This window comes from Petaurus breviceps, unplaced genomic scaffold (assembly GCF_028583685.1).
Source record: "Petaurus breviceps papuanus isolate PSGF00001 unplaced genomic scaffold, PetGlider_PUasm1.0 90977, whole genome shotgun sequence".
NCBI classification, from domain to species: Eukaryota; Metazoa; Chordata; class Mammalia; order Diprotodontia; family Petauridae; genus Petaurus; species Petaurus breviceps.
This window is the reverse complement of record NW_027187391.1, coordinates 14,855,304-14,878,590: the sequence shown is the minus strand read 5'-3', so window position 1 is coordinate 14,878,590 and position 23,287 is coordinate 14,855,304. Positions and strand designations below refer to the sequence as shown.

General features: G+C 36.2%; 1 protein-coding gene across 1 annotated transcript in view; it reads left to right on the top strand.

Annotated features, from left to right (window-relative positions):
- Positions 1 to 23,287, top strand: part of ENPP3 (ectonucleotide pyrophosphatase/phosphodiesterase 3) — a 144,114-nt gene that overhangs the window by 94,381 nt on the left and 26,446 nt on the right. Inside the window, exons 17-21 of the mRNA XM_069077389.1 lie at positions 6,397 to 6,463; positions 9,319 to 9,406; positions 13,419 to 13,597; positions 14,991 to 15,039; positions 18,608 to 18,762. Coding sequence (XP_068933490.1) covers positions 6,397 to 6,463; positions 9,319 to 9,406; positions 13,419 to 13,597; positions 14,991 to 15,039; positions 18,608 to 18,762 — 538 coding nt within the window. The remainder of the gene's footprint in view (positions 1 to 6,396; positions 6,464 to 9,318; positions 9,407 to 13,418; positions 13,598 to 14,990; positions 15,040 to 18,607; positions 18,763 to 23,287) is intronic.

Here is a 23,287-nt window from a genome sequence, read left to right as displayed (position 1 = left end):
AACACCAATATCTCTTGTTTTCCATCATTTGCCCAAATTTTTATCTTAATGTTGTGCTCATATAATTTGAGGGTGGGTGACTGTATTGAGTATCTTTGACATTATATAAAAGGTGGTATTACATTTTGTTCTGCACTTTCATATTGCACTCATGTTTATTATTTTAGTGATACCATAGGTTCATAGATTTAGATCTGGTAGGAACTCTAGAGATTATTTAATCCATCTCCCTAATTTTATAGTTGAGGAACCTTGAGATTGGGTGATAGGTCTAAGGTCACACAGATGATTAGCAGAGCTAGCATTCTAATCCATTCTTCTGACTCCATATTTCTATCCTTATTTTGTTATGACCAAAATTGTTGTTTTTAGGATACAAATGAAGTCATCCTAGTTGATTTCTATATAGTACTTTATATATATGTGTGTGTGTGTGTGTGTGTAAGTGGGGCATAAGCTTAAGACCACAGTTTCCCCATCAGACAGAACAGTGACCTTAGTCATGCTGCAGAATAATTTTTAAGTTCATCCCTACATGTAAAACAAAAATCAAATTAGATTTCATTATTTCTCAAGATTTTTTTCATCCTTGTGAAGAGAGAGAAAGGAGATAGAGAACTTTGATGCTTGTAGGGGAAATAAAATTTTCTTTTGAATCTTTATTCTCTATAAGAGGCAGCATAATATAATTGAGAGAGCCAACTTTGCAGTCAGGAAAACCTGGCCTCTAGACATCCTGCCTATGGGACTCTGGGAAAGTTGCTTAATATTTTAGTGCTGCATTGGTAGGGGAGTTCCCTATACCAGTGAAATTACAGGCTCATTCATAATTCCAGGAGTGTTCATTTCCAAAGCACATAGTAGGCACTTAATAAGTACTTCCTGACTTGACTCGTAGACTTCTAAAGAGGGTTGGTAGGATTCATTTTCACATTGTTGAAGATGAGCTTGGGAATGTAATAATAATAATAGCTAATAACATTTATATAGTGCCTTTACATGTTATATCGTTTGATACTCACAACAACCTAGTTAGACAACTGCTATTATTATCATTTTAGAGATACAGAAACAGACTAAGAGGCTAAAAAGATTTGCAAATCACATTGACAGATAGTAATCTCCTAAGGTAGTATTTGAAATTGAGTTTTTTTTTAAAATTCCAAGTCTATTGTCCTATCCATTATTGCCTGTGCTAAGAGATGATAGAAGGACTAGAGTTTTGTAAGTTATGCTTGACTTTGATAAAGAAAGTATTTCATAAAGAAAAGGACAAAAACATGAAATAGGAAGAATAAGGGACAGAAGAGTCTTGATTTTTGTTGCAGAAACATAGAAATTAAGAAAGCATTGGTTACTATGACACATCCAAAACCATCTTCCTATTAGTAGGTTGATATATCTTGATCACTGGTCAGAAAACTGGTCTTAAAATGCCAATGGGGTGGAAAACTTGAACTATCCCCTAAATGACCATAAGGGGGCACTGTTCCCTCTACTTCAGGTAAAGGATTCTCAGGCAGTTTTATACATTGACAAAAATACAAGAAAAATTTTTTTTTGATTGAAAGGGTGGGTGGACAGGGAAATGATCAGATTTTATCTTTGGTTTATGGTAACCATGTCTTCTGTAAGAGTGTAAATGACCTAATAATCAGAATCACGTAGTGATCTATTAACTATTAATCTTGTGAGTAAAACACATCAGGTCCTAAAACACTGACTTCCAATTTATTACAATTTAAAAAAAAAACACCAAAAAAACCCATCCGAAATGACAGTGAATTGGAATATTTTACTATATATCTGTGAATGTCCATTGAAGTTAATGTCGGTAATGTGAGTGACCAGGACATGAGGATCTGAGAAGTATCTGTGATATGACAGAGGAAAGAAACATAATATTTGCAAATATGAGAACTGGAATGAATATAAGAATAGCACATCTGAATTAGAGTATTGTCAGAAGTACCAATGCCCAAAATAAGCTAAAGATGGGATTGAAGGCTGAGGACAACAGGCTTTTTTTTAAAAAAAAATTGTAATGGGAATAAAGAAAATATCAAAAAAGAGACAGGTTCATTGGGGGAATATGGGATGATGAGTACAGATGGTAAAGAGAAGGAAGAGCTGCCAAAACAGGTTTTGCTTCTACCAAGGAAGATAAGTTTCAAATTAAAGTTGTATAGAACAATTATGGTTAAAAAGGAATTGTCACCCAAAGATAAATGAAGAAATGACAAGACATTTGGATGTTCTTCCTAAGTCCATACCACTGGATCTGAATGAATTCTGTTCCAGTGTATTGAAAGAACTGGCAGATGTAGTTGTTGCCATAATAAGATTATGTTGGCAGTTATGTAGCGGAGGATTGACCAAAGAAGAGATCGGAAGCAAGGAGTCCAATTAAGAGGTTATTGCACTACTATTTCACATAAGAGATGACTAGGGCCTGAATTAGGTTGATGGTCATGTGAGTGGAAAGAATGGGATAGATGAAAGAGAGATATTAACTAATTTGGTATAGGGTATGAAGGAAAGAGAAGAGTCAAAGTTAAGGTTGTGAGCCTGAATAACTATAAAGTGCTGATACCTTAAAAAGGGGAGGCTGCCTTGGTGAAGGAAGGAATTTGTACTGTGACAAGAATCACAATTACCCTTCGTGGGATGGGAAAAGGGTGTCCTAGAGCAGTACTGGGGCAGCCCTCAATTTTCCCACCCTAGGGTAAACTTCTGGTGGACTTTCCCAAATCATGGCTTTGGCTGGATGGCAAATAGGATTGTGATGTCCTTTCTAGAAAGAGGGAAGTTGGAGGAGGGGCAGATTTAGCATGAAGGAAAAATGAGTTCTATTTTGGGCACACTGATAATGAATTGCAAAGGTTTGGGGAGTGAGTAGGTGCTGAGGAGGTTAAGACCATAAGTACAGATTGATACTTTCTAGAAACTTGTCAAGAAAAGATAGAAGATAAATATATTGGTAGCTTGAGGGAATGACAGTCAAGTGAAAATTTTTGTTTTTTGCTTTAAGCTAGCCTAGGCATATGTGTAGGCAGTAGGGATGGAGTTGGTAGGTAGGGCTAGAATGAAGGTGAGAAGAATAAGGCAAGGTGGTGCTAAAGCCAGTTCAAACTAGCTCAGAGCTGATTGTTAAATTTTCAGTGTAAGCATTTATACCTACAAATTGGCAAATACTACAAATTGGGGCTTGATTATGTTGTTTAGTTGATTGAGATTTAAGAAAGTGATGGATAATATGTTAATATAAATTAAACTTAAAAGTGTACTGTGCATGTATTTGTTTTTTTTCTGGAGAGGTAGTTTTACCAGCACACCCCTGGATCAGATATTAAACATAAGGGTTGACATTAGCTAAAAGAAAGGTCACTTCTTCCTTAGTGACTAGAACTAAGGTGGAGAGTAAGGGTAGTGAGACAGAGGGGTTTTGAGATGTAAATACGCGAGAGAAGAGAGAACAACTCCAGTATGGCCTAGGTTTTATTAATAAATAAAAGGTAATGTCAACTGAAAGGGACATTGAAGTGGTATTTTGAGCTTGAGCAAAGTAGAGTAAGTTTGGAGTAGCAATCCTAGGAAGACAGTAAAATGTCAATTGGGGAAGAAAAAAGGATAGCCATGTACCAATAACGGCCCAGTTGAAATCAGGTTACATGAATTTGTTGTGAGTTCAGTTCACATTGAACTGCATGATGGCATGGCTTCCTTCATTGGTTTTCAGTGGCATGGGAGTAATAGGAAACAAAAAGGTTGGATGATGCAGAAGCGTTTGGATCAATGATTTTCAAGATTTCATTCAATGGCAACAGGTCTAGGATCATTGGGAGAAGTCGCTGTGTAGTTGAACAGTCAACTGTAGAGTTAAGAAGGGAAAAAAATAAGGCTTATGCTAGGCCAAAGGACTAGAAGAACAGTGATGATTGGACAGAATGGAGGTTTTATTGAGGACAAAGAATAGCTTTAGAAAGGTTGAAGGATAGGGAAATATGAAAGGATGAGGAAATTGTGATCAGAAAGGGAAATATCAGGGTTTAGCATCATGTATATTACACAGTTTACACTAATGGTAAGACCAAAAATTCTAGTCAGCTCTGGAGGTGTCTTTCCCTATTTTCAGTAGGATCAATCCTTGACTTCACTGTTCTGTAGGAAGCAGGGGAGGAGGGGATTGTAGAGTAGTAGTCGAACCTCTGCAAATGTTAATGGTGGTGCAAAGGCCTGTGGAATAAAGGAAGGCCTCCTTTGGCTACTATATGGCTTTCAATTTATTGTTTGTTCTTCCATGCACCATGTAGCACAAAACCATTCTACTATGGTAGTCCCTTTGGGCTCCTGTCAAAACTAAGTTGTAATCCAATAAGAAAAAAAGCTTCCTAACTATTATTATTATACCAAAGTGGAAGAATGGGCTGACATTGGAGATGATGATTCCACCATTATTGAAGATTTTCAATCCGAGGTTAGGTGGTCACTTGTCAGGAATTCTGTAGAGGGGATTCCTGTTCTGATACAGGTTGGATTAGATGACCTGTGAGGTACTATTGACTCTCACATTCTTTGATTTCATGATCCTTTTTCATCTTTTCCTATGGAAATTTCTTTTTTTTTTTTTAAAGCAATCAGGGTTAAGTAACTTGCTCAAGGTTACACGGCCAGGTGTTTCTGGGTGGGTGCTAAGTGTCTGAGCCCGGGATTCGATCTCCAGGTCTTCTCAATACTGGAGCTGGTGCTCTTACTCGCTGTGCTACCTGGCTGCCCCTCCTATGGAAATTTCAATAGCTACACCAGCAGAACTCAGAAACAGGAACATAGAAGGCATTGTCTTCGTGTACATTCAGAATAGCTAAAAAAAAAATGTAATCTCTGAAAACCAATGAAGAAAGAGCCAGACTTCTGTTATGTTTGAATCCTGTGCTTATGACTAAAGTTGTATAACCTATGAAAGTTGCTCCAAGTAATGAGTAGGAAGTTCAAGAAACAGAATGTGTTATTTTGCAAATTAAAGGATACATGAACACCAATTTAGTATAAATTTGTCATATACCCTAGTTCAAAGGGCATTGATTATTTCTTTTTTTACTAAGGGGCACATTAAAGCTTTGGATATAAATGCACAAAGCAAAATTTACTTTATCAGTTCCAATGACCTGAAAATGTAGGAGGTATAAGCACAGAGAATTCATGTTTTGAATCCATTTACCCTTTTTATTGCTATATAAACCAGTTATCTAGTGTGACTAATATCAATACAAACTGAATCTCAATCAAAAACAAGTGGTAAATTTTTGAAATGAGGAATGAGAGGGGAAGAAATGTAAATACCCCTCTGCTTTCCCCTTCTAGCTTCCTTTTTTTCCCTTCTCTTTTTCTTTTTTCCTTTTCTATTTCACTACAAAAGGCAGAGCAGTGGAATTTCTGGTTGGGATTGTGGTAATATCAGAGTAGGGAGAGAGGAAGGAGCCATTCTAGGTGTTTTTTGTTTTTAATTCTCTAAGCCTTGAGTGAGAATATCAGTCATCAGTTTAAAATGAAGTTATCTAATAACATTTAGTTTCATTCCTTAATTTCATCTGAGCTTGTAATTTTAAGAAAAATAGTAAGAATGTTGCAAAGTTTTTTTGATCAGGGAGGAAAAGAATAATTCTCTAACCAGATTCTGAGAATTTGCTGCTAAAATACGTAAAAAGATGAAAATTAAATGTTAACAAGTCATTTGCAATCCAGTAAACTTTATGGTTAAGAATACTTGATTTGAAGTCAGAGGGCCTGGGTTTGAATCCTGCCTCTGATCTTTACTAACTTTATAAACATCAGTACTTTTATAAATATTACTACCTTGGGAAATTCACTTCCCCTGGGGAGACTGAATTAGATGGCTTGCCAGGTCTGTGTGTGTGTATGTGTGTGTTTGTATAGATATGTGTGTGTGTGTGCATATGTGCACGCGTGCGTGTGTGTGTGTATAATCCTATGAATTTTTTCATAGTACCTATGGTTCTACTAACATAGGTTTCAGTCATTCTCCACTAACTTATACTTTGCAATGTTGTATTCACACTTGAAAATGTAGCATTTTAATTTACATGTACAGAAAGCATAGTATGACAGGAATAAAAAAAATTCTATTTTAATAAAAAAAATTCTTTCTTTGGTCTTTTCTACCTGTCTTCCTCAAACATCTTAACCTATAATTATACACAGATTCTTTCAGAAGTTTTTCTATAATAATTTATTTGTGAAGGAAAAATGTGTTTTATATTATTGTTGGTATACATACTCATACTGCACAATAACAAAATCTTGTTTGCAGTTGTAAAATTTCAATATCATTATGTTAATATCAGAGTGCTCAATCTTATTTTTATTATTATTTTTCAGAAATAAAAATTATAAAAATTGTGGAGGTGGTAACCATGGTTACAACAATGAATTTAAAAGTATGGAGGTATGGTTTCTAAATTTATATTACTTTTGATTATTTTGGTCCAATGTTTTTTACAAATCATTCCATGGAGCAGCAGAGTAGGGAAAGGAAGGGAGTTTGAACCTATGACTTCATCTCTGTAGGGGTCATTTCTTATGGAAATTTCATCTCTACTGACTATGTTGCAAAATTGGCAACTCATGTAATATAATCTCCTATCATTTCCTGGGGCCCTGAAAAGTAAAGGTACTTGCTTGTGGCCATAAAGTCAAGTATGTGTCAAAGGTAGGAAGTTAACCTAGATTTCTCAGATCTCAAGGCCTACTCTCTATGCATTCTGCCAGGCTGCCTCTCTTAATCTTATTTGACTTCAAGAAAATATATATATATATATTTACCCAAATAGAAAGGTGTCTAGATGGAATAATGATATCACATTAGCTCAGTCTCCTTACTGTGAAGAAAAGTATATATTTCTTCAGTATCTCAAAAGACCCATGACTTTGTCACTGTAGAATGCAGATGGCACCCTCCACACATTCTCCACACATATATTCATTAGTAGATGGTTTGCCAAAAATTCCTCATTGGGTGGCCAACTTTATGCTGATGAGCCTTTCCAGGATTAGTCACTTTGGTCCTTGGATGACAAACAAATAATCTATCACTAGGCCTGTAATCATTGTATATCTCTTTCATACCTATGGGATGAAGTTATGTTATGCAGTTACTTTTTTTTAAACCAAGTACAAGATTTTACCCTTATCTTCATTAATCTTATTAGATTTGATTCATCTGTCCAGAGGGTTAAGATATTTATCGATCTTGATTTTATTGCCTGGCATATTAGCTATCCCTCCCAGCTTTGGATCATTTGTAAATTTTTTTAAACATGCTTTTGTCCAAGTCTTTGATAAAGATGTTGAAAGAAATGGAGTCAAGTACAAAAAACCTGTGACACTTAATTAATGACTTTCCTTAAGGTTGATATTGATTGACTAATTACCATAATTGCTAGTTGTTTGACAACTACTAGCTGTTTGATTAGCAGTCTGGACAACTAGCTTAACCTCTTTCAGTCTCAGTTTCCTCATCTGTAAAATGGGCATAATAATAACCCCATAATAACCCACTTCATAGGGTTGTTGAGAAGATCAAAGAGAAGACACACAAAAAGCTTTACAAACCTTAAAGTACTAAATTAGTGCTATTGTTGTTGCTATTATTATTATTACCAGTTTTAGGGTTTTCTTATTTATTTAGTTCCAGTTGTACTAATCAATTAGTACTCATCATCTTTCTGTCTGTTTCACAAGAATATCTGATAAACTATGATAGTATGAAACTATACTAATAATACAATACTGTAAATACTTTAGTATTTAAGTGTATTGAAATATACCATGACTTTGGTATATTGAAATATATCATGAACCATATACAATGAAAATATGTCTAGGGTAGTCCTTGACCAGTAATCCCGTCAAAAAAGAGGAAAGATGTTAATCTAGCTTGTCTTGTTCTTAATGAAATCGTACTGTCTCCTACTGATCACCACTTCCCTTTCTAACCATTTACAAACCATTTCTTCACAAATGCATGGCAGAATTTTCACAAGAATGTAGTCAGACTCACCACAGTCTGAAAAAGTCACATTCTTCCTTATTTTCAAAATCAGTACATTTGTCTGACTTCAGCCACACAGCACTATCTTGTTTTCTATGATTTTTAAATGATCATCTTTTGTAGCTCAGTAATCCTTGCAGCTTTCTAGTGTATAAACTTCATTCAAGTCTGATGACATGAATCTATTTTTGGCCAATAGATGATCTTGTACCCTCTTCTCATTATCTTGGGTTTCAGTTTCCTGTTAATTACTTTTGTTTTATTCTTGAAAGTTTGAGAGGCATAATGTGGGAAAATGGATAAAGAACTGATTTCAAAGCCAGGTAGTCCTGCCTCTGAATCGTACTGGCTTGTAACTTAGGGTGTTTGGTGCTCTAGGCAACCCCCTAAGACTATATGTTTTATAAGAGGTGCTGAGCTGCCTTGCTAGAGGGAGTTTCCTCATCTGGGACTTCCCTATGCCAATTAAATCATAGATCTAATTCCTATCCTTATTCTTTACAGTTGATAGATTTTTTCCCCTTGGTAGAGGAAGTAAGTGAAATTAGATCTGAGCAGTTTTTCCTTCACTTTATCTTTTGTCCATTATGATCCCATCTATCCCAAGTCTTACTCCTATGCCTTTCTTCATTGTCCTTAGCTTCTCCTACATAACCAAGAATATTTTTTTGTCATTGTTCTTGGCAGTAATGGTGAACCTTACTTGATTATGGGATCGCACCTCCCTGATCTTTGTATATATGCAATATACTTTTGTATTCATCCTTAGTTATTCAGGGTCTGCTTCTAGGATACCATTAGTCGAACTGTGACTGTGATGGTTACAGATGATTGTTTATATTGTTATTGCTTATTCATATCAAAACTAGTGAAAACCAATGGAACAAGAAGAAGTAAATATCTTAGATGCAAGAGGGAGACTCTGAAAGTTATTAAGCAGAGGAATTGGGTGATTAAAATGATGCTTTAGGAAGCTTGTGCATGGTTGGGATCAATGCAGGTGTGCAGACTAACATGCTTTTGGAAAGCTTTTTCAAGGCCACTGGAAAGTAGAATTTTTTTTCATTCAAGAAAATCTTTATATAGGATCTTAGAGGCGAATGCTAAGGGGAGTAACAAAGAAAATAACTTACAAGGAATTTAGCTTCTCTTTTTAGACTTTGATGATGTCTTATAATACACTTCAGTTTTTGTATTTTCTATCTTTGATTACAAATCTTTACTTAAATTTTTTTTTACTGTTATTCTAGGCTATCTTTTTGGCACATGGACCAGGATTTAATGAGAAGATTGAAGTGGAACCTTTTGAAAATATTGAGGTCTACAACCTAATATGTGGTATGTATACAAAGGCAACAAATGATGGGAGTGATCCTAAGGTGAGGTTTGGCTGGGGATAATCAGTGATGTGATAAGGGAACTAGGGATTCAAGAGAGGAAGACAAGGAGACTAGATGGGGAGAAGAGGAAAGAAGGGCTAGTGCAAGGAAGGTAGTCTGGGAGAGAATTGAGAGATCCAAAGATTGGATGTCATGGTGTGGATGGAAAGTAGGATTACATAAGGGAAGGCAGAGGGAGAGGTGCAAAGTCAATAGATTACAGTTGGGTAGAGAGATTTCAGAATTCTTAAATATGGAGGTGGTACATTTGTGGGTGATAGTAACATTGAGGGTATGACCATCTTTGTGTGTGGCTGAGGTAGGGTGGAGTAGTTCATGCAAGGTTGAGTAGGCTGAGGAAGTGAGTGGTTAGAGTGAGGGAAAATCAAAATGTATCTTGCAGTTCCCTGGCATGAAGACAAGAGTTGGGGAGGAGAGGAAAATTTCAGGCTCTTAGATATTAGAAAAAGTGGTGGAAAAGGGGTGATTTCTAATCTTTACTTGGAAAATTAAAAGAGATAGACAGATAGAAGACTAGATACATATCTCTCTATCTAATCCAGGAAGCATTTCTTAAGTGCCTATAATCAGGGCACTGTGCTAAACTCCAGGAATACAAAGAACACAAATGTTTCTGCCCTCAAGGACCTTGCATTCTCCTAGGAATAGATATACACATGATAATTTGAGAATGTGGGAGAGTACACTAATACCTACAGGGATCAGGAAAAGCTTTCTGTAGGAATGATCTGAGGAGGAAATGTATTCTGGTCCTGGTACATGAGAGCATGTGCAAAGGCATGAAAATGGGAGATGGAGTACCACATTCAGAAAATAGCAAGTAAAACAACTAGGCTGGAAGATAATGCACGAAGGGGAAAATTACACAATAAACCTGGAAAATTAGGCTGGAACAAGGTTATGAAGTCCTGGTCCTTCCCTTATCCCCTTATTTCCTTCCATAATTTTATCTTAGAGACTGTAGGGAACAATCGATGGTTCTTGAGTTTTAGAGGTAAGTGGCCAGAAGTCTTGTGCTTTGAGAAGATCCTTTCTAACAGTTATATGAGGGATGGATTGGAGACAGGAGAGTCTGATAATCTAGAGTCCAATTATAAATTGTCTAGGCTAGAGTTGATATGAACCTAAACTAGGATAGTGAATCAAAAGTAAGTATTATATTTGGTGTTAGGATCAACAAGAATTGGCAAGTGATTAGATACATGGGATGAGGGCAAAAAGACACTTGAGGATGTTTCAAATGTGGGTGATTGATAGGGTGATGGAACTTTCAACATAAATAGGGAATTTTGGAAGAGGATTACATTTAGGAAGGTAGGTAAGAAGTTATGTTTTGGACATCCGGTTGGAGATGTCCAATGGGCGTTTGGTAATATAGGGGTGTGGCTCAGGAGAGAGACTAGAACAAGGAGTCAACTACATTCAACTCATGTAAGATGATGAGATACCCAAGAGGGAAGTATTAGAGAGGGAGGAAAAGGGGGCCCCAAGGCAGTTTTAGGGAATATCCAGAGCATTCTTTAAAATGGATAATATAAGGAGATCTAAAGCTTCTAAGATTAGTGAGGGGGAAAATGATACTTGGACAGATATTTCCAGTTATCAAAATAAAGAGGCCTTAAAAGAAGAGGGTTTCATTGCTCAGATCCCTGCTCAAAAGCCATTCTAAATCACTTATCTAGTCAGGGTAAGAAGCAACATGACTCAGTAAATAGAGGGTTGACCCTAGACTTTGGAATGTCTGGGCATAGGTCTTTCCCCTGACTAGTACTTGGCTGTGTTACCACAGGCAAATCATTTAACCTCTGGGTGATCCGGGAAACTTTAAGAATTTAAGACACAGAGGAGTTGCAATTTGGCCATACCAAGAGTTTTTCCATGCCCATGAAATTACAGATTAAAATTTTTAAAATTAAAAATAAAAATAAAATACAGTCAGATAATGAGTCTAGAATTATTTACTCTCATATTTAATGAAATGGAGCCTAATGCATGTGCAGGTATTTTCCTTAATTTTCTTTTTGATCTATTAGAATATAGATATAGTCCAATTAATATAGGTAATTGATTTTGCCACACCATGAGGTTAGGAATAGTAACACTACTAAGAACACTTAGGTCAACAGGAATTGTTAATATGAACTATATGCTTTTTTGGTCTAAATATAAAAGTTTATGTAAAATATATATTAAAAATTTATATGTAAAATATAAAAACTTCAAAAGTTTAAATGAAGTTAAAAAAAAACCCAACCTGAAGCATACTCATTATAATGGTAATTTTAGGGACAGCTAGGTAGCATATAGGATAGACCACCAGTGGATAGAGTCAGAAGGACCTGAGTTCAAATCTGACCTCAGATTCTTACTATGTGACCCTGGGCAAGTCACTTAACCTGGATTGCTTCCCTGCCCTCCTCCCCACCAAATAATGGTAAAGATGTAGAAAAATAAAATATTGTATTGAGTTTAGAGACAAATAACCTTTTGATTTATGAAATATGTAGCTTTATACTAGCAAGCTGCAATAGATTAATGTGACTATTTCAAACCCCCAAAAGACAGAGTTTCCAGGTAATTAATAAATTTTTAATTAGACTAGCCAATAATCAATAAATTTATGGTCAGTGATTTCTCTTGGTTAACCAAAGATCCCAAGGTTGACTCTGAAACACCTTAAATGTGCACATTTAATGAGGAGGTGGGCTAGAAGTCTTCAGTTCCTCCTGCTGAGAATTTGGCTTAATCTTGAGATTTAGCAGCCTCAAGGCATCTGGGCAGAGGAAGCCATTTCCATCTGGACCTCTTTGGCTAGTTTTCTCCTTTATGAACTGGGTTGCTCTAAATTCTAATGGAGGAGATCTAGGACTGTAGTTCCTTCCCCCAGGCAAAAGACTCTCACAGACTGATTTTTGTTTATCCTCTGGACCCAAATCTGATTTCACCAATGGGAAGGATCCCTTGTTAACTACTAGCATGTGCCTTGGGGCCTAGGAATAGGCTTCAAAGACTGACTGACCTTTTTGGGAGTGGACTCTTAACAGAAATAGGTGGAAAAGGATGGATCACAAATTAATAATTTGTTATTAATGCAATAGCATAATATTAATTTCTCTCCATTAAGGATAATAGCAATTATATCCACTTCAGTGCTTTCTCATGTGAGTGTTATAAAAACAACTTTATTAATAACTGCAGTAGGTCAAATTCAGCCCCTAAAATTTGTCTTGTTTATGGTTCAGTTTACTGGAGAAAAAATTTCATGTTGTATTTAGGACCAGGTCTATTAAATTCACATTCATTTATATTTGTATATATGTGTTTATGAGCAATCTTAAAGGGAGATTCTCAAGCTGAGCATTAAGAATTCTGAGTGACAGGATAAAATAACTTATGCAATATAAAAATATTCTTAGGGACTACTTTGGGTTAAATATTTATGTGAAGGAATGTTACAAAACAGAAGAGAGTAAGTTATCTCAAGGAAACCCCTGGATATTTTCAGAACAGTGTATAGCAAATTATCTTGAGTTTCCCCAGCTGTTCAATTTCAATTGCTGCAACTATTAAAACAAGTAAATTTTAGCTCTGAGGTAGTGATCCCATCATTGCTGCACATATACACATTACTTGAGAAAGTTACAAGTGTCTTTTATTTTACTTCCACAACTTTCAGGGATCATTCACATTCTTTGATAGAAGAAGGTGATGGGGTTACCAGGACAAGTTGGGGGCAGCTGGTGGTGGTGGGACCTGTACAATGAATATCTGTAGTAGAACAGGAAAGGAAATAGTTCAGTGCACCCTGATTTGTTTTTCTAAATTTAAGAACTGTTTCCATCAATTTTAGAAAGTCCTTTAATCATGTGTGTGTGTGTGTGTGTGTGTACATATATAAAATATATATAAAATAGCTTTTAACATAATAATCATATATTTTTAAAAAACAGATCTCTTACGAATTCAACCAGCACCAAACAATGGAACTCATGGAAGTCTAAACCATCTTTTGAAGCAGCCTTTCTATGTTCCATCCCACCCCAAAGAAGTGTCCACTCCTTCTTCTTGCCCCTTTCATAATCCAGAGCCCCCACATAATTTAGGTTGTTCATGTGCTACACTGGATCAGGTAAGTGATACCAATAATAGCCATAGATAATACATTTATATAGTACTTTAAGGATCATAAAACATTTTCCTCACAACAAATCTATGAGGTAAGGGGTGTAAGAAATGTATACTCAATTTAGAGATGAGGAAACTCGGGTTCAGAAAAGTCAAGTAATTTGCATAGGATTATATACTAAGTAAGTTCCTGAACCAGAACTCAAGTTCATATTTTCTGATGCCATGTCCAGTATTCTTTTCATCTTACTGCATAAACTCTTAATATGGATAAAGGTCTTTAATGTAGGTAATCTAGCCCATAAATCCTATTTTATGTATGTATTATGTTCAAAGGATAGGTTATATAGAAGATTTGAAGACCTACTCTGTCTTAGTAGACTAGCCCAGAACATAATAACCCTCATTTGAAACTAAAATTCTGTTCTTCTTTGTTTTTATAGTTTTGGTTTTTTTGCACCTTTTCTGAGTATCTTATGAATTATATGAGAGTGCAGAACGTTTGGTGTCATGGCTAACGGGTTAGACTTGGAGTTAAGAAGACACCATTCAAATCCATCCCCTGACAGTGATTGGCTGTGTTACCTGAGGCCAGTTAGTTAGGGCTGTCAGTGTTCTAGATAACTTTTTAAGATCATAAATTATGGAGAAAGTGCTGATTTGCCTTGATGGAGGAAGTCTCTACACTGATGTTACAACAGGTTAAGTAAAAAGAAAAAAAAATAGATATCTATAGATTTGACTTGACAGAGTTTGAGACTTAACTTCCATATTTGTCCTATTATGAGGTAAAAAAATTTTATAATAACCTATCTTGGATTTGAAGCTTCAAGAATTGTCAAAAAAGAAATTTCATTTTACTTAATTGAATATCTATGTTTTGCTTTATTCCAGTTATCTTAGGACCAAGGAACAAACCATGAACACTTTGTAACATATCTTTCTTTTTGCTGGTGTCTTATGGTGGGGACTTTTTCAGAGTACAACATTCTGGCTATTATTTGGAAGACAGCCAGCAGTCACAGCAGCTACATTTTTAAGTGGTAGTTGTGGCAAAATTGTCTAGGTATAAAAAGGAAGATTTCACTGGGATGGGCAAAGGATGTCAATATGATTTGTTTTTAAATAGACTAATTTGTAGAGTGACTAGAAATAGGTTCATCTTTTTTTTTTTTAATTTTTTTTTTAAGCAATTGGGGTTAAATAACTTGCTCAAGGTTACATGGCCAGGTGTTTCTGGGTGGGTGCTAAGTGTCTGAGCCCAGGATTCAATCTCCAGGTCATCTCAACACTGGAGCCGGTGCTGTTACTCACTGTGCTACCTGGCTGCCCCTTAGGTTCATCTTTTTAACATGAGAAAAATCTCTTTATTTTATTGTCATTATTTCATTTTACAGAATGCTGAGATAGAGATGAATCAAAATCTAAATCTCAAAGCAGAAGAAGGTAGGTCAATAGAAAACAAAGGGGTCATTTAATGGCCACAGCAGACAATGGCTTTTGGGTTTATATTGGTTGAATTTTATTTGAATAGTAATAACCACTCATAATAACCAATAACAGTTGCCTGGTTATTGCTGTTGTGCAGTTTATCAGAAACAGCCAACAACCTCAGTGATCAAAACTCATCACCCTCTCTGTTGTCTCCTAATCTCATTTTTGAACTGTGTGCTTACTAAATCTTTCACTACTCTAACTGACACTTGTAACTAGGTTTGATGGAATTATGCATTGTTCATAATTGACAAGAGTTAGTGTGGTGTCCAAGGATAGAGTCAGGAAGATAATGGAAAAAGGCTGCTCTCTTGTGGTAAGGGAATGCATTGGTGTCTTTTCCTAGAAGCAGGTCCTTGGTGTCTGCCACATGAGTTCCTTCTTGATGATGTGTGTATTTATATTTATACAGGGGTTTATTTAAAAATATACTCATACCTAGCTTGTCATGGGCAAGTGACTAGCCTAGGGTCACACAGCTAGTAGGTTTCTGAGGGCAGATGAACTCAGGAAGATGAAGCTGGTTTGTAATCTGTTTTAGTGGAGGCAGTACCCACATCAGAAAAATCAGATTGAAGAGGTTTAGGGTAGGGTTAAGGGTGCTCGAGACCCCAAAATACCAACACGCTGGCTCCTGCCGAATGAATCCAAGTCTTCCCTCAGCCAAAGAAAAGCAAAATTTTTTAAAAGTTCGCTTGTATTGGACACAGAGTAAGTTTATGCTAGAAAATTCTGTGGTGCTCTCATACCACATGGAGACAAGATGGGGTCTTATATACCGAAAGGTTGTGGGAAGAATCTAGGGGTGTTCTAGGGGAGGAGTTTGGGAAGGGTCTTCAAGAGGAGTCAGATGAGGTCAGACTCCAGTAATGAGTTTGGGAAGGGTCTTCAGGAGGAGTTAATGAAGTCAGAATGAGTTTGGGGATGGTCTTCAGGAGGAGTTAATGAAGTTGGGTAACAGTTGATTTGGGTATAGATATTTTGATAGGCTCAAGGGTGGGAAGTAGATGGACCATGGAGGGCCAAGCAAGTAACAAAGGTTTGGGCGGAGCCACAATGTAAGGTTTATGGCCTCATGCAAATGTTTCATCAAATGGGATGATTCAATCAGAGTTCAAGGGGGTTATCTGAGCCTGTACCTCATCATTATCTCTTTTGATGTAAATTATTGGAAATTAATTTTATGACATCAAGCTCACATTGCCTCTTTGCAGCTCCCACTCATTTTCTCCTGGTTCTAACCTCAGCAATCAAAAAGAACAAATCTAATCCTTCCTCTGTCTGACAGCCCTTCAGATTTTTCAAGGCAGTTATTATATATTTTCAGAGTCCTCTCTTTTCCAGACTAAATTTGGCACTTTCTTTAACTCATATGCAATGCATTGTCACCAACCCCATTCCCCTGGATATTCCTCATATTATCACTATACCTCTTAAATTGTGGGTTCTGGAAGTAAGCACAATATTCCAGATAAAGTATGATGATGACAGAGTACTGGGATCTGGTATCTCCTCCCTATTAAAAATATAAATTGTATGACACTATTTCATTAATTGCTAGTGATCACTGAAATCCCTCTTTCCCACCTGTGAAGCGGATTACCACGTAACCTTTATTTCTTACCCTTTACCATTACACTGACTGCATCCACTTTGTCTTACATTTTCTTGGGTTTTGTAAATTCCTTCTCTTATCATTTCCAATTCTGATTGCTGCCCTCTACTTGCTAGTATATTCCCTAGTGAATAACCACATGATGCTTACTTAGAGGCTAATTATCTTCACCACATACTAGGTCTCTTTTATATCAATCTATACGAAATATCTATAGGATTATAGAGTTCAGAGCTGGGAAGGAACTTAGAGACCATGAACTGAGGCTCAGATTAAGTGGCTTGCCCAAGGTCAGACAGGTGGTAAACATCACAGGTAGGATTTTAACCCAGGGCCTTTGCTTCAAAGCCTTTCAGCCATACTACTGGACTCTAAGAACTTTTCATTCTGTCTCTCATTTTAGTACCTGAATTGTTCTCTCAGGTCCTGTCTAGAATTCCACCTCTCTCAGAAATCTCCCTATTCTACCTTATTCTCTCATCTCCTTAATCACATGAACCTCTGCAGTCTTATGTGATAGAAATTCATTCTAAACTACTGTTTATAATTCCTTCAGGGTAACCATACATTTTATTTACATCATTCACATATAGTAGAAAATAATATCAAATCAGAAAATTTGAAAACTGAAAGGAACCTGAGTTCATTTTGGCCAATACTCTTACTGTCTCCTATGGTCATAGATCAAATAATCAGACCACACTAAAGTCCTTTAAAACATAAATCCCTTTTCCTTTGATATAAACACATTATATCTTACTCTATCACTGTTCTCAACTATCCTCTCTCTACCAGCCATCCAAATGCTTTAAAGTTCAAAATATCAAATGTAATATATCAATTGCATTGGGATTGAGAGCCAGTGTGGATAAGGAAGCAGAGTCTCAGAGAAACTAAGAGATCTCCTCAAGATTATATAACTAGAGCACTGGCCCTGGAGTCAGGAGGACCCGAGTTCAAATCTAGGCTCAGACACTTAACACAAAAAACTAGCTGTGTGACCTTAGGCAAGTCACTTAACCCCAATTGCCCTGCCGTCTCCTCTCCAAAAAGAAAAAAAAAAGATTATAGAACTACTTAAGTCAAGAATCAGGACTAGAACACAGTTCCTCTAACTCCCTAGTTCAGTGTCCAGTTATACAAATACAGTAAAATGAATCCATAACATTGACATTTCACTGCAAATATTAAAACTTTTTTTTTTTTGGAGGCAATCAGGGTTAAGTAACTTGCCCAGGGTCACACAACTAGTACTTGTCTGAGACTGGATTTGAACTTAGGCCCTTCTGACTCCAGGGCTGGTGCTCTATCTTTTAATGTGAATTAACCTTGTATAAGTCACCTAATTTCCCTGAGCCTTAGTTTCCTTCTTTATAAAATGAGTGGGGTTGGAGGAGATGATCTCTCAAGGTTCATTCTAGCTCCGCTTTAATAGGATTTTATGAGTTTAGTGTGTTTCATTTTGAACACTGTTACTTGTGGCATCAGAAAGAAAGAGCAAGAGGAAAGCCAATCCAACAAGTACGGTGCTTGTAGACATAATAAGCACGGAGCTAAGCTGTTAATTGGCTGGCTGGTTAAAATAAGTTAATTGAAAAAGCCAATCTAAGAAAAAGCTTGGAGAAACATCTCTAATTCTTTTATCGTTATAGAATGCTTTAGATGTGATTTCACACGCAGAACCAAGTGTACTTTTGTACATCATAAACTTTGTTGACTTATCTTTTGCACTAATTTGAATCATTATATAGTTTCTTTTTGACAGCATTTGGTTAAAAATCCCACACAAACCAGGGTGCATTTTTTTCATTTTCTAGTCTCGGAGTTTTCTCTTCCTGAATGTACTTTTCTTCTAACAATGATGTCCAAATACATATAAAACTCGAAATTATTTTTATGCTTTAGAAAATGAAACAGTGAAAGAAAATTTACCCTATGGGAGGCCCAGGATTACACAAGGAAGCAAAAATTACTGTCTCCTTTACCAGAAAGACTACGTGAGTGGATTTAGTCAAGAAATCCATATGCCACTGTGGAGCTCGTACACAGTCTTTAAACCTGTAAGTTTTCATGGACATTGATGGGGGTGTTTTTCTGAAGAAGTTGATTTATGATAACATAGTTTATGTACATAAACGCTTTTAAGGTTTGCAAAGCACTTTATCTGCTATCTCACTTGATCTTCCCCTCTGCTTTGAGGTAGGTATGGGTATTACTATCAATGGTATTATTAGGCTAGGTATTAATAGTGGGTATTAGTATTTTTAATGTTTTCGTGGATGAAGAAAAAGGCTCAGTGACATGTCTATGGCTACAGAGCTGATGTATAGCAATCAACCAGTGAATATTTATCAGGCATCTATTATGTACAGGCTGTATGATACTGGGAGTATGAATGCAAGCGATGATGTAATCTTTACTCACAAGGAGTTTCCATTCTAATAGGGGCATAAAAAGTACATATGTAAATATATACAGAATAGTTAGGAAGATAAGAAGTTGAAATAAATACAAAATAGTTAAATACAAAGGAGGGAGGGCTTCTTGGAGGGATCAAAAAAGATTTGTGTAGAAGATATTAATCAAGCCATATCTTCAAGGGAAAGAGTATTCTATGAGGCAAAGATAAGAGTCTTCCAGGCATCAGGGAAGTCCAGGGCAAAGGCATGGAGATAAGAGATGATGACAATGATGGATGATGATGATGGTTGTGGTGGTATAGGGGTTTAATGTCTGCAAAGTGCTTTACAAATATCATCTCATTTTATCCTCATAACAAGCCTGGGAAGTAGGTACTATTATTGTGCCCATTTTGTAGATAAGGAAAATGAAGTGGACAGCAGTTTAAGTGACTTGCCCAAGGTCACACACCTAGTAAATGTCTGAAACTGGATTTTAATTCAGGTCTTTGCCACATAGCTGCTTATATTGCAGTGTCATATCTGAGGAACAGAGAGGTCAGTTTGCATGGATCAGAGGTAAGATTTGAACCCAGCTCTTCCTGATTCTGAGTCCAATGTTCTCTCTAGTATTACACCATACTGGCTTCAAGCCAATATAATTATTAGATTACATTTGACATCACAGACTTAAAAAGCATTTAGATGACTAGTAGATAGAGGATAGTTAAGGACAAAGAGATGGAGTGTGGTGGAATGCATTTATACTGAACTAGAATATTTGTTTTAAAGAACTTTAAGACTATAATGTAATAATCAATTAATTTAATCTGATCCTTAAAGTAACCCAATAAAAAAGGCAGAGCATCTTTTTGGAATGCCTAAAAATAGAATGAAATTAAATGAGTTCTGAAGAAATACTGGCTGATGTTTCTGATTCTGTACCAAATGGCTCTTCATTTCTACCAGCTACTGAATCAGAGGATTTAAGCTAGTTATAAAGTCAGTGCAGCTAGGTGGTGTAGTAGATAGAGTGCCAGACTGGAGGTAGGTAGGAAAATCTGAGTTCAAATCTGGCCTCAGACACTTATTAGCTGTGTGACCCTGGACAAATCACTAAACCCTGTTTGCTTCAATTTCATCATCTGTAAAATGAATTGTAGTTCATTCATTCATAAAACGTAAATGCAAACTACTCCAGCAAACCAGAGTCCAAGAAGGACTGGAAAAAACAAAACAATACAATTTATAACAACTACAACAAAAGTCAGCAACCATTGTTAAGCCCTTCAAATGCATTACCCATTATATTGTATCTTATCTGTATAGGGAACTTTATTACTTGGAGTTTTAGGGGATGGTTTATGTGACCCTTCCAGAAAGTAGAGACCCTCCACTAGTGACTCTAGGTCACTTTGATTCCTTAAATTTTTTGATTCTCCACCAAAATCCAGTTTTCTTGATATTTATTCACACATCTAAGGACCTAGAACTGTTTTTTGTCCAGAGCATAGGAGATTGATGATTTCTTATAAAACAGAATGTCAGGATGAAAGATTGTTTGGTGATTGGGTAAAGTTTAGTATATTATATTTCTTCACACATTTACTAGTTTAGTCATTATATTAGTCAGTTTTTTCCTTAAACATGATGTTGGAGAAGGAAAGAACTTTAGAGACCATTAAGTCAATAGCTTTCCTTTTACAATTTGTGAAAATGGAGCCCAGACAGGTAAGTGACTTGCTATCATACTATAGCTAGTCATTTAGAGAGTTGGGACAGAACTCGTATCTACTGACTTGCAGAATATCTGAATTTACACTGAATTTTCAATATCAGATATATGATTTTAAAGAAATATTAAAGTCTTATTCTTATAAAACATGGCCAAAGGGAAAAGACCTTTGAATTAAATTGCTTTAGTGCAAGTAATGAAATGCTTAACTCCTTACCTATATGAAATAGTAGAGATGTGTAGCAGGTCTGTGTATAAGAGGGTTAGTGGCTGGTGGTAAAGTATATATGTTTCTCTAAATTAAAATAGTGCTTGTGGTTCATTTATTTTTAAGGAACATACAAGGAAAAAGTTATATGTTAGACTGAAAAAATAAATATCTAAGGAACTCCTTTAGCAAAAACTTCCCCTTTCCAACCTCTACCTTCCCAAAGGCCTTAATTTTCAGGGACAGAGATTTTCAGATGAACCTGTGGCTAGTTCTGTTCTTGCTAAGAGTACATTGCAAAAGTTCTGCCTTTTTTTATGGAGAGGAAGGAATTGGTTGACTCTGGATGTCTATTCTCCTTGTTCCATTCCAGGATTTTAGAGGGAAGTAAATTTCCTACCACTAATTAAAGCCCTGAATTGGAAGCCAAATTCCGTTACTGACAACTGTTTGGGCATGGTCATTGGCAGCGTAGAACTAACATAATTTGCTACCCTATATAGAAAAATATTTTACTCGCTGTAACCTGAATGACAAGATTTTTAAATACTGGTTTGCAAACCTATTAACAACCTCCAGTGAACCTTGCTGTTATTTTCATAATATAAATATTAAAAATCAAATATAAATGTGCTTTTCTTTAGTATGCCACATGTTTTGATTGCAGTTCCTTAAAATTATTATTAGTGCTCTCTATTCTCCCTCTTCTTTTCCTACCTCCAACATGCCTAAAAAGCTTGCACTTATAAGAAGGGTCTGAGTCTTATATTTTTGAAGGGCTTATGAAATCAGGTACATTGGATATATGGACTAATCAAAATTTAATGTGCTTAGTGTATTTGCAACATTTCTCTGCTTTCATTCCAGTCTTTAGACTATGGGTCTACCAAGCATTGGCCACCCACAGGTGAGAATTCAAGGCTCAGAGACATTACGTGATCTTTCCAGGTTAATGGAACAATTCGTTGGCAGAAACAACTATTTAGTATTACTAGCTTCCATTTTTTTAAAACCAGAGTTCCCATCCTTTTACTCATGCCAGAGAGTCCCTTCTCTCTATGTGTCCATGTGACAGGATGGAATTCTAGCAATTTTGTGCTTTCCAATTCAGAAATTACTCTGTTAGTATGTTGTGGTTCAAGAAAATTACATACAAGGATGTTTTGAACTTAGCACAAAAAATGTTGTAAATCAGCTATGTGCTTGAAAATCAGACCTTCAATAGGAACAGTTCTGAACATGTGCTCAATTGACTTGTACCTTTGAGCTCCCTTTTTTGTGGCTTCAGAGCCTTCTGATTTTGTTGTCTGCAAACAACTAGAGGGAGGTGGTTGCAATTTGACATTATGATCTACAGCAGCTGCCTCTGGGTCCCTATTGAGATTTATTTAGGATGAATGTCTCAGCTTTCTTCCTTAGTAAGAAAAGGGGAAATGTGCATGCAGCTATTATGTGAAGCAAGGGGCAAGCAATATTTAAAAAACATTGTTTTAAATCACTAGGAGACTTCATTGGAAAAGCTTTTCAAAAACAAAGCTAAAATTTCTTCAAGGTACTCCTATTTTTTTAAATAAAATTTCACCTTTTCTACACCTTAGTCATTTAAAAAGCTATTAAAAGGGCTTTTCAAAAGCTTTTTGGATAATCTGAAATAAGATAGATAGACATATTCTTGACCGAATTCTCAGATTTCTGTGAGTCTTGAAAACACAATAGGCTTACAGTAAGTTATGGATATTATAAAGCATTTTTTTTGCATAATTTTATAACCTGAAAAACTTTTTGGGGGTTGGAAATAGATAAAAAAGAAACCAAGTAAATGATTTTTCTCCAAGAGAAATTCTAGTGGTGAAAGGAATCTCTGCTATCTAGTACACAGCCTTATTGAGCAAGCAAGCCTGAGTTATTACAACCCCAGGGGGAAAAAAAGGGTGTTTTGCCCTTTATATTTCAGTCTCTGATAAGGGAATTTCATAGCTGCCCTGAAAGTTACTATGGAACTAAAGGCCTCTTGTTCTGCTCCTTCACAGTATTTTCCTACCTTCCCTCCCCCACCCCAGTCAAGCTAAAAGGGAAAAATGTGTCATGTTTAGTGTTACTGTGCTAATCACCCTGGCAGTTCTTAGCGGTTCGAATAGTAAGGCTTTGAGAACTAGGGTGCTCAAATAGGGTCAGAGTTTCTGTATCATACTGGGAATTCCATCAGCCTCCTTCCCTTTATCCCCAACTCTCCTTCCCCATCC